The 14,746-nt window shown below is 36.8% G+C and overlaps 1 protein-coding gene across 3 annotated transcripts in view; it reads right to left on the bottom strand.

The window, feature by feature from the left end:
- Positions 1-14,746, bottom strand: part of LOC107571596 (interphotoreceptor matrix proteoglycan 2-like) — a 29,568-nt gene that overhangs the window by 5,626 nt on the left and 9,196 nt on the right. For 2 of the 3 annotated variants that reach the window (XM_016257925.1, XM_016257926.1), the window contains 11 exons: positions 14,624-14,682; positions 14,480-14,500; positions 12,865-13,118; positions 12,422-12,480; positions 10,472-10,739; positions 8,587-10,394; positions 7,852-8,071; positions 6,320-6,530; positions 6,060-6,248; positions 2,704-2,905; positions 1,036-1,115 (listed from right to left, as the gene is read on the bottom strand). In XM_016257925.1, the coding sequence (XP_016113411.1) occupies positions 1,036-1,115; positions 2,704-2,905; positions 6,060-6,248; positions 6,320-6,530; positions 7,852-8,071; positions 8,587-10,394; positions 10,472-10,739; positions 12,422-12,480; positions 12,865-13,118; positions 14,480-14,500; positions 14,624-14,682 (3,371 nt within the window). Of the gene's footprint in view, positions 1-1,035; positions 1,116-2,703; positions 2,906-6,059; positions 6,249-6,319; positions 6,550-7,851; positions 8,072-8,586; positions 10,395-10,471; positions 10,740-12,421; positions 12,481-12,864; positions 13,119-14,479; positions 14,501-14,623; positions 14,683-14,746 lie in introns of those variants that run through there. The other variant, XM_016257927.1, reaches the window with a different exon arrangement.

The following is a 14,746-nucleotide window of genomic DNA, read 5'->3' as shown; positions in this document are numbered from 1 at the left end:
TAGATAGATAGATAGATAGATAGATAGATAGATAGATAGATAGATAGATAGATAGATAGATAGATAGATAGATGGATGGACAGACGAACAGATTGATGGCTGGATGGACAGACGAAGATAGATAGATAGATAGATAGATAGATAGATAGATAGATAGATCAAGAAATAAAAAGTGATTTTCTTTCATCATACTTGTGTTTGGCCTCTTATAAACCTCATAACTGAATAAACAATGCTGAAATATTACTGCAAGAGGTTGTCTGGCATGCAGAAGCAAATGACCTATTTCTAAAATAAACAATGAAATAAAATAAATGCATATAATATTAATTGATCTTGCTATTTTTGCTTGCCTGCCAGTGGTTTCCCCTACAGCACTGGCATGTGTGCCTAAGGTTGCTGACCCCTGTTCTATAGAATTTATTGATTTACGTTTATGTGCAGCTGAGGTCATGCTTTACAGAAGGACAAGGGAAGTTCGCTTTCCAGTAAGTGATGCATTTAGTGGTTTTGCAGTCTGTTATTTGGCTCAGGCCTCTTACTGGCTGCCACAGTGCATGTTAAAGAAAAGTGCTGGGTTCAAAACAAGTTAAGCTCTGTCCGCAGCATCTGTGATATACAGTCGATTACCATGTAAAGTAATCCTGACTCGTCCGTCAGTTTTTAAAAACAAACAAAAATGGTGTTTATAGTACCGCACTTACAATTAGTCTATGGGGCAAGATATACTAGAGGGACGTGGGGCTCGTATTGTTGTTAAAACTGAAATCTTCCACACAGAAACGTGTTATTGAAAATGTAAATTGTTTATCCCGTGCAAATGTCTTGCCCTATAGACTTTCATTGTACGTGCACAACTGTAAATGCATATTTTGCTTATTTTTACAACTGAAGGACGAGCCAAAATTATTTTCCATGGTCATCCACAATTTTCACAGATGCTGTCCATTGAGTTTAGGTTATATGCAAACCAGAACATTCTGATGGTGTGTGTCAGGTCCATTATCATCAGTTTGTGTTAGTACAAACACTTACACTTGGTGTTGTCGGACAAAATCTGCAAACTGGCGGTCCTTGGCATACAGCTCGATAATTCGAATACGGTCCTGGATTTCCTGTTGTGAGAGCAGGAAGGTGAAAGAGGGAGAAGAAGACAGTTATATAACAAAAGAAAGTGACCTCTTTGCCCTAGCCCTAATTTTACTTCTAGACCAACTCTAGCACTTTAAACCAAGAGCAAAGGTGAGACACAGAATCTTATGAAGGATTTCTTCAATTACAGACAGTTTTACGTCAGATGAGTTGATTTTAATTTAAAGTAAAACATTTATTCAAACTAGATGGATGGATGGATAGATAGATAGAACTTTTTAGACAGACAGATAGATGAATGGATAGATATATGGATACATGCTTTCCAAATGTTATTTTTTTTTAGCTTTTCAAACATTTTTATGTATAATTTTACTACTTAAAATATTATATTTCTAAAATATAATAATCCATAATTGAACTATTGTTGCATTTTACATATTTTACATAACTATTTCATTAGTTACATTACTCTGCACTACATGTTTAATGTTATTGAAGGAATAAGTGAATAAAAGACATTTAGCCTCTTAAACTCTTTAGTGCATTCAGTTCTGTTACATAAGAAATATGATTTATCTACCCATCAAGTATTGTTTTCCAAAGAGGACATGCTTGACAATTCTCCATTGTTCAGAGTTGCCAGAATATTCTCCATTGTGAGCATATATCAGTCAAGCAGACTATGACAGTTTCATTGCTACAGGGAACAGTGCTTTAGCTGAAGGACATGGAGTGTTTTTAGGAACGTTTTTGAGGAATATTCTATGCAAACATGTGGCACAGTGAACGCTATTAAAACACCAAGTAATGCTGCAGACCACTTTCATAAACACACACAGCTGCACAGCTCTACGGACAGTGTGTACCATGAGCACTTGGTTATTTGTGTAATTATCAGCACACTCTCATGGCATTTTGTTACTTTTTTTTGTTATTTAAATGTTTTATTTTAATGTTCATTTCATTCATACTTTTTCATACAATCTACTTATGCCTCATTTGATGGTAAGGTTTAGGGGTGAACCTTCTCTAGAACAATTTTTCTAAAAATGCCTATAAATAACATACAAATTAATACGCCAGTTTGTAAATTGCTACATTTTCTAATGAATTCAGGTTATCATCAGTTTAGTTTACTGCACTTTTATTGGCATAGTTTTACTCTTTCTTTTAACGTTAATCTCATTCATACATCTTTGTATAATCTACTTTTGCCCCAGTTGACGGTTAGGTTTAAGGGTGGACGCTGATCTTACTTTTTCTAAAAATTACATTGTAATATTGTACGAATTCATGCAAAATCATCACCTCGTAAAGTAGTCACAATTTATTATCAATTCAATTCATTATCAGTTTAATTTATTGCGCTTTTATTAGCTTCATTTTGACATAACATTCGCCACGTTGCTGTGACTCGCATGACTTTCGAAAGTTGACTTTTTATATCACAAAGATGTATTTTCAATAATTTGTTAACTGAACTATCAACAACCAGGTACAATATACCAAATGAAGTTAGTTTACCTCAATCCCACAAAACTTTTTCCATGTCGAAATAAATATGGTACCTTTTTAGGTATATTAACGTGCAAGCCAACACATCATTACCTCTTTCGTAAGTTCGCTGTTCTCATAAATGTGTCGTATTTCCTCGCTGCTGAAGTCCGTGGAGGTCTCAGCGCTGCCAGTGCTATACGCAGGGGCATCTGGGTAGCGGCAGTAGTACTGATTATAGCCTGTAGTTGCTTCACTTTCAAACATGGGATTGTACTTAGTAGCTCTTTCTAGAGATGGCACGTTCTCTGAATATCTGTGAAAAAATGTCAGGAAATAAAAGTCCGATTATGGACTGCAACATCAACAAAAATGAGCCTTGGTGCTTATTTGGGAAACACAGGTTCGAATCTAATCCAAAAAATAATGTTCAAACCTAAAAAAATGGGTTGTATCTGGGATCAAACATGCCCTTGGCATGAGTTCGTAAAAGTAGCAGATCGTCCCTCCTATTTATATCTGCCCAAGGGTCAGATAGTGGAGCCACGGAAAAAGTGATTGGATTATTTCTGGCCGAGTGAGAGCGGCTCAATGTTCTGCCATCCCGGCATTCATTCCTCTATAACCTGTTGATCAGGATCACTGATAGATCCCCTGCAGAGACGTTACGCCATCGTATGTCTGCCGGGATTTCCCTGTTTGCCCTGGTGCTAGTGAAGCAAACAGGTTTAAGTCTGCCATGTTTATGTTTACAGAAAAAAGTATTGAAAAAATACAGAAAAAGTATTTTTGTATTAAGTATTTTAAGTATGTAAACTGTATGGTCCCATGATAATTTTTAGTGCATGTATGAAGACAGATCTATGTTTGACCACCACAATATGTTTTGCCTTTAAAATAAATTGAAATTTGTTCAGATATTGTACTAATTCAGTCACAGTTGTCTAATACATTGTGGATTAATGCTACATTCAAGTCCTCCTGGGATGTTCGTACTTACGAGTTGACAAGTCATAATTATGACATCAGGTGCGTTCAAATTACTTTGGTTGAAACAAGATGGCAATTTAACTTTTCTACATAATATTCAATGATTGTGTTTTTAACTCTACATCTACAAAATGATGAATAAAGAATGTGTATCATTGTGCTTTTGCTTTTTAGATGATGTAAACTGAATAATTATATACCATGTATAATATGGTAATTATACAGTAATATTTTGTATATGTAACTAGGGCTGGACAATAATTCAATATCAATATGTATCACGATATAATTTTTTTCAATAACGGTGATATGATTTTTAAACACATTTCGATATTCATTACCAGTGTTTCCCATACATTGATTTATTTGTAGCGTTTGACTTGAATAAACATGAGCACTGCATGTTTCAAAATCAAAATGCGTCGCGGGTGTTTTATTTGACTGTATCTCTGAAGAGAACCGACTGTCTTCAGAAAAGTTTCGATGGCATTTTAATTTTTTCTGATAAAGTAGCGTTCATGAGCGGAGCTGCTTTGATTACAGCCATTACAGAAGAAACCGCTAGTTCTGCCGCTCTCAAAGCGCCTCCTGCTGGCAGACAATCAGTGTGCATTTTCAATTATAAACCCATCTCCAGCAATGTTTTTGTTGTTGCTCAATTTTTTTGGTTTTCTGCAGCAACTCAGAACACTTTTAATAATCTTTATCCTGGCTGAAGCGCATTTGTTTCAATCTATAAGAAGGTTTTTTAACAGTAAGAATTTTTTTTTAAGAGTTCTCTTCTGCTCACCAAGCCTGCATTTATTTGATCCAAAGTACAGCAAAAACAGTACAAATCTGAAATTATTTAATTATTTAAAATAACTGCTTTCTATTTGAATATATTTTAAAATGTAATTTATTGCTGAGATCAAAGCTGAATTTTCAGTATCGTTACTCCAGTCTTCAGTGTCACATGATCCAGAAATCATTCTAATATGCTTATTTGCTGATTATTAATATTTAAAACAGTTGAGTAAAAATTTTTTTCAGGATTCTATGATGAATAGAAAGATACAAAGATCAGCATTTATCTGAAATAAAAAGCTTTTGTAACATTATACACTATACCATTCAAAAGCTTGGAGTCAGTATAATATTAAAAAAAAAAAATTTTTTGGGACGGGGGGGAAATTATAGAAATTTATATTTTTATTTAGCAAGGATGCTTTATATTGATCAAAAGTGACGATAAAGACATTTATAATGTTACGAAAGATGTCTATTTCAGATAAATGCTGTTCTTCTGAACTTTCTATTCATCAAAGAAACCTGAAAAAAATTCTGCGCTGTTTTCAACATAATAATCAACATTAATAAGGTGAGTCTGAGGTGTTTATTTGACAGTGATTTCACATTTCTTGTTTGTATAAAGGCTAAATACAAATAAAAGGTGAACATTAATTAATTATTTTTTTTCAAAAAATGAAATAGTTTTATAGAAAGAGGTTTCATAGACTTGGCAAATACATTTTACATAAGTTTGTAGGTACAGACATCTGTTGTGGGTGTTCTTGGCAATTATATTGTATCGACCGAAATTAAGAAATATATTGTGATATAAATTTTGGCCATATTGTCCAGCCCTATATGTAACTTATATAGCTTTATTGTACATTACAAAAATGTTTACAAAAAAATAATTACCATCATTACAAAATTTACCATCAATACAGGCGCTGCATATCTATAGTCTTTGGCTGCATCGATTGCATCCAACACGTTTTTTCAATGTATGTTATCTAGAGCTGACGGATATAACAAAAAAACTGGCATCTGTTCTATCATTATGATGTATCAGATGATGTACTATGATGTATATAATGTATCAAAATGTGTTCAAAATAAAACTTATAACAGGAACAACTTGTCCAAAAAATTATAATTGATCCAACCTGCACATGCCTAAGAACATTTGTTTAATAACGACCAAAGAGAACATATTGTGTGGCTTATTCATACAAGGTCATAAAAACAAAATACACACGTTTGGGCCATAAAATATTGCAGTGCGCTCCATATGTATGTTCCAGAACGCAGTGCTTTCAAACACAATCACAGCTGAGAATATTTGGTTCCTTTTCAACCAGGTTAGGAAACCAAATGTCATTTAACAAGTTGGAACATGCAACATTATTTTTCTTTTGGGGCCTCAGAGGAAACTCAAATCACATTTCAGAGTACTTGTATTTACAGCACTCATTCAAAACACTGACAGAATGCTTTAAAAGGGCCATTTAGGCTTCACATGTGCACCATAGAAGTCATTCAAATGAATTGAACCGATATTAATAATCCACTTTGTAGTCCACTAAGGAGTTCTGCTTGTTCTGAAGTTTAAAGAAAGACATAAGCTTCTTAATTTCTTCCAAAAAATATGATCTTATGATTTATTTGGAGCATTAAGAGTGTGTTTGTTATGCTGTAAGCACAGTTTGTACCGTAAAGGGTCTTCTGAATCATCCGTATCATACTGGTCTCGCAGAGTTCTGGCGAGGAAAAAGATCACGCCCGAAGCCACGAGGAGGAACCCAGCGACTGAGGCGATGGCGATCCCAACCACCAGTGGTTCTGACACATACTCCTCACAGTGTTCACCTCGATACCACCAGTTTTCACCGACTCGACACCTAAAAACAAAGGTGAGTGAATTTCATTTTTGGCCGTGTTGTTGCTTTAGGAGATTTTTTACAGTACACACCTGCAAATGGCGCCCTTGCCAGGTATGATGTCACATTTCCCATCATTCTGGCAGAAGTCTTCCTGTATGTCGCAGATACTCTGACATGGCAGCCCATCCACGCTAAAATAGCCAGCTTTACAAACACACTCTGCCTCGCCGGACCAGCGGTTGACTAAACACTGGGAGAACTCATTACATGCTTGGAACTTACATGGATCAGCATGGTCACCTACCAGAAAGAAAAAGACCTTAAAAGACATGAATTGTTACTTAATAATGACATTTATTAACTGACATTTTACACCTTGAAAAAAAGCACCAAAAAGCAGTGGAGTATGTTATTGATATTTTGTGAAAATAGTTTTTTAAAAATATTAAAAGATTGTGTCAAACTATTAAGATTCTTTCTTTCTTTCTTTCTTTTTTTTTTAATGAGGCTTTTTTTTTCTTCATAATGATACCAGGAACAACTATCACTCTGACAGAGAGCTGTATTCAAGTCATTGTTTATGTGAATTTAACTTTTATATATTTTTGAAATAATAATCCAAACAAATATCCAAACAGAAACATCATGTCATCGATTTTTCCGATATAAAATTAAGATGGAATACAGTGACGTTAAAAGTTTGGATGTCAGTTGATAAATGTTACTATTTTTGCATTTGCTGCAATTGCTATATAAGCATTATTACAATTCATTACAAATGTGGCGTCAAAACAAAGATAATTTTCTGATTTCAAATTCATCAGCGGTTGGTCATTAGAGATGTGTGTTGACAAAGGAGCTCAGAGAGAATTTACACAGGGACACAAACAAATATGACTCACTTGCCTGACGCGTTGAGCTCTGCACGCCTCACAAGAATAAATCACCTCTAATCTGTCTGCAGTACAGAATCAATCTCTTATCCCTCACCCCAACCAGGCCTATTTTTTCCAAAGCCAGACTGGAATAAGTCTAACCTTGTGTCCTGTAGCATAGGAGAAACCTGCTAAATATTGTTCAAAATGCCAGAGATCTACCATTTTGGAGGTGTGCCAGCAAAATGCACAACCCTTCCGATATTCTTGTCCCTAAGTATGTCTAAGGTATTTTTTACCCATTTTAATGCCTGTTCAATTACAATTGTTTAGTAGCCTTTCAGTACTGATATCAATTGAAGAAATGTTTCTTTTGCCAATCATAGTCTGGCTCCTGTAACATATATGAGTCACAAAGCCTCCCTATGTAGCACACTTAAAAAAAACACTAAACAACAAAACAAAACAATGAAACATATGAAACATAAGTGGTGCACAAACTGTGAAAATCTATAACAAATAGTGCTAAATCCCAGTCATGACTGGTGCTAATAATTTTAGGATTTAAAATTACTTTGAATTGGCAGCAAATGCATAATATGGCAGGCATTTTGCCCTTTAAAGAATCAAATAATGTTTGGTGAATATTGTTGGCCATAGGCGGTACCAAAAATTTGCTTGTGTCTTCATATCAGCTAACCCCAATTTGTTTTGTTTTGTGTGTATATGCAAGTTCTTTGAGTTACCTGATTCAACATCCAATGAATACTTGTCTATTGCAAGATTCATAGTTTGGTAAGCAGTATTGCAGAAGTCCTCCAGGATAAGGTAAACTGCTGTTGTCACACCACGGGGAACTGGCTTGCCAAACTTCATCCTGCTGTTTACCACAATGCTGCCATTCCTGAAGTTCAAGATCTCTAAATTCTGAAAATTGCTGAGGTTGGACTGTAGATATGGCACAAGCTAGAAAAGAAAAAAAAAAGAATTCAAGCATATTCCAGTGAGCAGCAATACAGAACCACGCATACCTAGTTACGTTAATAGAATTCAAGAAGGTGACTGAAGATTCTAATTCCATCAATTATCTCATTAGTTAGTGTTCATAAAGACAGCTATGCTAATGGAGTTAACGGATAGTATGCAAAGCCCCTAACAAACTCTCCTACAACAACAAACATCAACAAATCTAAACTGATGTGTGTGTAACCTCAGAATGTGCTTTTCGGAATCGTTTACCCCAAAATGAAAATGTTGTCATCATTGAAGACTTCCTTGGAACACAAATGATTGAAGTGCAATTAAAGTGATCAGTCCCAAACATTCTCTCTAACATCCCTTTGGGTTCCTTAATGGTCGTTACTGACTAAAAACATGTTAAAAACCAATTGTGATTAATAACTCAAGGCCTTCTAACTGATGTTTTGCTTTCCATAAAGAAGAGTACCTAACAATGTAAGAACGTAACAAATATATCTTACCAGCTCTTGAAATTGCTGCTCAAGAGCCTTGTATTCAGTAGAGCTCTTGTTGAACAGATCTTCAGAAAACATCATGTTGGTGACCCTGAGGCTGAAAAACACTATTAACGCCCTTCCAGGACTGGCTGGCAAGGCAATACTTGCCAAGTCAGTCGCACGAGCAAATCCACTACCGTCGTCTTTGCCATGGCTTGGCCCATCAAATGGGAATATGTCAAAAGAAACATCAAATTCTCTTATGTTGGGGTTTACTGGAGCAGGAACTTTCATAGTAGCAGCATCAGAGTTCACTGGTTTGGTAGGTAGGATGAGGCCTGTGATGTCAGGTCTTGACCCTACTGTGTGCTCTTGCACAGAGTCATCTGAAGTTATTTGTTTGGTAGGTTTGAATGTTGGCTGATAAAATGATGGTACAGTGGTGGAACTGAGGGTCTCCAAATGTTCTGAAACATCTGGAATGACAGACATTGTGGACTGAAATATTTTAGTTGAGTCTCCATCTTCAATATTCCCTGATAAAACAGGCTCATTTGCAACAGTTGCATTAAAAGTGTGAATTATATTGGTTTGAGTCTCTGGAGTCATCTCTTGAAGAACCGAATGAGTAGATGGTTGAGTAGGTAGAGGTTCTGTGGTTGATTCTAATAAAGGTTCAGCCTCATCTATTGATGAATGGGATATCCGAGCGAATGGTGAGTCCTTCTCAGGAGACAGGGAAGCTAAATGACCTACAATTGGCTCTTCAGTAGCTATTGTTGTTGGAGATGTTGTTGCGACCAATATTTCATCCCCAGCTAAATCCTCCTCTGAGAGTTTAGTCGCTGGGCTTTCTGTAGGCATAAGCTTGATGCCTTCCATCTCCTCATCTAGTATCTTGACTTCTTCATTTGAACCTTCTAACTCTGGCCATAAGAATGCAGGTAATTCTGTGACACCTTTGGTTACAGGATGCACAACAGCTTCTGAATAAGTAGTAGGACCTTCCACAGAAACTGCATCAATTTCTAGGATTACAGGTATTTGCGTGGTTGAAGGCATTTCATTTGACTTTGTTGTGGAGGCCAGCGTTTCCTGAATCTGCTTGTATTCTGTTGATGTAGTATGTTCATCCATAGCTACTGCTGTGCTTGGTGGGATCACAGTGGGTGTAACAGGTCGTTCTGAATAGTCCTTATCAGCAGGTGAAATTATTGTATCAGGACTTTGTGATGCATCCACCTCTTGGGTTTCTGCTGAAGTGTAGACATGTAGCAAGGGTCGACTGGTCACATGTGTAACCATAGTGGTAGATTCATCTGGAAAATAGTCATCATATTGTTCAGGGGCTACTTGAGTCTGCATAGAAAGCTCGACAGTCAAAGTCTCCATTGTCCAAAAAACCGGAGCCTGGTCAGTTGTTGTGTAGTGAGGATTAGAATGAATATCTTGTGTCACAAGAACCCTGTCCAAGAATGGCTCATTGGGTGTCAGATCTTGGTGGGGAGGCTCAAGCTGTTCCTCTATAGATTCCTGATTTTCCTGAAGTTGGTGCACCTCATCTTCCTTCAAGACTTCTTCTGGTGTTCCTGACTCCCAAGGCCAAATGGCAGGACCTAGATGATCCCCAGAGAAACCTGAGCCTGAACCCAGGTCTATCAAGTCACTCTGAGTAGTCAACTCAACATCAGGAGGTTCCACAGGAGAAACTGAGTTCTCTTCCAACTTGTGAGGTGATTCCGAAGGTAAGGCAACTTCAGTTATCGTGCCTGTGGTAGGACTGACTGTAGTTGCAGTTTGTAAGAATCCATCCTCTTCAAGAATACCATCATCTGAAACAAGAATGCAACATTTTAGAACCATATTACTGCCTTTAGGTGGGAAATAATTCATGAGAGGTAAGACTCACTCTCTGTAGCAGGAGCAGGGGCACTGCTTGAGGTCTCAAATTTAGAGGTAAGCTCAATGTCAAAGTTCTTCAAAGACACATCTGTGGGAGACAGAGTGGGACTTTCCTCAAAGATGATTACATCATTTGTGTCCTTATTCCGATCATCCATCCAGGGATCTATTGTGTGAATGTGGTCAAGGAAGTCATTATTTGTAATGAAGATGTCATTGTTGGATAATTCCTGCCTGGGAACAGCTGGTGGCTTCTCAGAGACAAGAACATTATCCTAGAATTTAATGATTGAACAGTCATGGTTAGTTACTATTGACTGCTAAATTATTTTTTAGAAATAAAGCAAATATATTTAAGGTAGGTCTACAAAAAAGGTTTCTGACAAAAAGATGAGCCAAAAGAGCCTATAACTTTCCACACTGATGCCTATGTCCACTGAATGTTCTAATGTTTCAGCTGTTAAAATTATGTCCATCATTTGACAATCAAAAAATAGAAAAATAGAAGTGGACAGAATGAAAAAAGTGCACTTTTGGTGTAAGTGGAAGACATTTTCCTCAAACGTCTTAGTGAATTACACTGGAAAAACATCATCTTTTTTTCTAGAGATATGTCAGTGGAAAAATTGCATAGACATACTAAAAAAAGTACACATGCACATGATCTTCACACCATCCTGAGGATCTGGTCCTAGTTGGGTTATTGACTAATGCATATTTGACCAGAAGACAGTCTTTAACTGTTCCATACACCAGAAATTAACATTTAACCTTCATGCAGATTTGGAATATGTCATGTTGTATATATAACAACTGGTTGTATATACATTCATGAGTTATTCACACCATTTTATTTTTATGCAAGTAATGAGTGAGGTGCTACTGGAACTAGATCACCGTCAGTTGCACACACTGGCCTCATTCATGAAACCCGAGCAGCACGAATTTCCATGTAAATCATTCGTAAAACCATTCTTAAGTAAACTGTCACTTTTAATTCAGTGCGACTATTTACATAAGGATGGTTTCACTAATAATTTACACAAAAATTAGTTATACTCGTATTTCTTGAATTAGGTCCACTGACCATTTAATTAAAATGGCTAGACTGACTTTCCTATAGAACTAGTTTTATGCACCCTACTAGTTAGGTTTATAATTTGCATAAACAGCTAGCTGATCACACAAACAAATATCCATCTCAAAAACAGGACAGATCAGATAAAGCATCAACTTCCAATTAACCTTAAGTAACTAACATGTGTCCTTGGAGGCAAGCATACTATTACCTGAGAGAGAGAACACATTTCCAGATACAGACATGGACACAGCGCACCAGCCAAAACAAGACAGTAAATCTACTTAATAAGGGTATTGAAAGAAGTGCCAGTTTTGTCAAATGTAAAAGGAAAAACCGAGAGTAAATTCTAAGATTATTGCCATGTTTGCTATCCAATGTGTCTTTCTAATTAAACTACAGACTGTGAAGAAAGCTGCTCGGCCTCTGCAATAAATATATGTCACACTGAGATTAAAAACAGATTCTTTTCAATATTTCATAGTGCCTGAGCTAAACAATTTTAATAAAATAGCATGCTTACTTGTGTCTAGAGAATACTTGAGCTGGAAAATTGACTTGAATAGTTTTACAGACCTGCTGTATTATCCAATAGCTGTGCTATAATCTGTTTTAATGACATGCCATGAAAACCCATTTTATGTGCAAGGTAATCTTTCTTATCATGTAACAACAAAAACCTACATGTGATTGCCATTAGTGTGACTCATTTTTCATTTAACAGCTTTGGAAGGATTCACGTTCACACTTGAGAGTAATTGCACTGCAACGAGGTGAAAAAACTCTGAATCCTAAACTGCAGCTCTGGATAGGGATTCTGGACTGGACAGTCATGGTTACCCGTTTACTGGGTGGTCCTGCCAATGACCATTGACTCACCATCATGTCACTGGAGTCAAGCGGTCTGCTGGTTGGTTTGGAAGACTCCAGTGTCTCCACTGTGAAACCAAAACAGAGACAAATCATATCAAATTATATTTAAAACTGCTCAAGCACAGTTCATACACATACTGGCGTCACTTCAAGAGATTGTCTCTGAGGGCTGCAAGATTAGTCTGCCAAAACCAGAGATAAGAACCATGAAGGCTCTTGCTTCTGTTTAAACCGCCAAGCAGTGTAAGAGGATATGCCACCATTGTCAACATACTGCATTTCGGGTTCATTCAGCTACAGTTTGCAATTTACCACTAAGACAGAACACAAACTTGAACCTGAATGTTTATAAGAAACATCAGTAAGAAGCACTCAACTCAACACCCTGATGTCTTGGGTTCCCTATAATGGATCCACAATGTGTCTCTACTTCTTAGAGAATGTCTTACCATTTTCCAGCTGCAAAGAATCAGGGTCCACTTCCAGAGTGGTGTTTCTGATGAAATTCTCCTTGTGGAGGGCTCCGGTGATGTAGTTTCGGAAGTCGGTGATGGTGTAGACCACAGTAGGTAGCTCATCAGGATCTGTGAAGGAGTTCTCAATCATGTTGGAATGTAGGTTTATGTAATCCATGGTCTCATTACTTATTCCTGCACCATCACTCCCAAGAACCACAGCGTAGTGTACCACCACAGCCAGGCCTCTGAGGAATGCAAAGAAAACGGACTGTTTGAGGTAAAAAACAAAAAAACAAAAACATACTATGCTTCGTCAAAGGCCTAATTGGCTATAAACTGGCCTCAAGACAGGAGCTGTTATGTGTGAAATGACTCATCTACAGTATAGCAGGAAGTTTCCATGTTGGGGCCTGCTATCTGTTTTTGTCAGTTTGTCATATTTGACCATATTCTACAACTTTGTTTACATAATTCCTATGCCAAGTGGTAAATTAAAGTGAAATAAATTCAGAGAAGAACAGCTTACAGTAAATGGCCTAAGGTGACTTGGTGGTTTTAGATGGATTAATGTCTAGTTGTTCTACTTGCACCACCAAGCTGGTCTGGTTGGTCTCCTAGCCTGGTTAAGCTGGTTTAACTCATCAGCCACCTGATGTCCCAGTCTAACCAGCTGAAAAGTGATGGTTAACCACCATGGACAGGCTAAGAGACACTGGTTTAAGCTGTTTTCAGTTTTTTAGTAGCTAGCAACCAAAAAATGTCACAGAATATGCAGCAGCCAGCTGTTGGTTACTAGGGGAAATAAAAAATCTAAAAAATATTGGGAGTGAAGAAAGCTGACCTAGATTTTTTTTCCACATATTTTTCTATGAAGGTTAGAAAACCTAGTGTGTTTACGACCAGATCAATTTTCTCTCCTTTGACAGATAAAACCTCCACGAGGATTCAATTTCTTTGGCACACCAGAAATGCTAATTAGTTTTAAATGGCTTTAAGTGAGAACATCTCTGTTCTCAGGCGGTTTAAGGGGCCTCATAAAGCTCACAATATGCAGATATCCATTGTGTGGGTTATCTGAGGCCTCACTGATAAACCATGGGAAACATTGCCGTGATACATTGCCTTGAGAGCAGAGAACATTTAGCATTCAATCGCATCATGCTTGGCAACTAGGCATGCATTTAGCACAGCGACTTATCACATTTAAGGTGGCAATTGCCCAGACAAAGTAGCCCATAGATACACACACATAAGATGTCACACCTAAAAGACCATCCTTTCAGACAATTGATTTTGCAAGGCTAATGAGGCAGCAACCACATGACCTTACCAAGAAAACAGTGTGAAAGCGATTTCAGAGCAACGCTCTATAAAACACTACATATGGTGGGTGGAAAATTCAGGCACATGAATTTCTCATTAGATGTTTTGGAGGAGATATGGGTCATGCAGCTGTGTGATATGGCAGGGTGGGGAGATGGATTTATCAGGCCTGGTTGAAACATCGCAGAAATATTAGTAGTGATAGCACAAATTACATTAATAATAGTTTTCTTCATTTTGAGATGTGATTAACTGTGATTTATAAAAGTGTTAGAATACTTACCCTTCAATGTCCTTCTGTGGCCTGGGATATTTTATTAAGAAAAAAAAAATGTTATTCAGAAATCAACATATATTCTTTTGCTATTATTTGTATTATTATTTTTATCTGTATGCATTATCATATATATTACCATAAAAATCATACCTGAACTCAAGGACGAATATTTTCTTGAAACCTGGGAGCCTTTTAAAAACTTCTTCAATCTTCAAAAAGAAAAAAAGAAAAGAAAAAAGGAAGGAGATGCTATAAATGTACAAATATATATAT

Source organism: Sinocyclocheilus grahami, unplaced genomic scaffold (assembly GCF_001515645.1).
Source record: "Sinocyclocheilus grahami isolate Dianchi unplaced genomic scaffold, SAMN03320097.WGS_v1.1 scaffold1618.1, whole genome shotgun sequence".
In the NCBI taxonomy this organism is placed as follows: Eukaryota; Metazoa; Chordata; class Actinopteri; order Cypriniformes; family Cyprinidae; genus Sinocyclocheilus; species Sinocyclocheilus grahami.
Note: the sequence above shows the minus strand (reverse complement) of the source record. Positions and strands in the feature narration are given on the sequence as shown.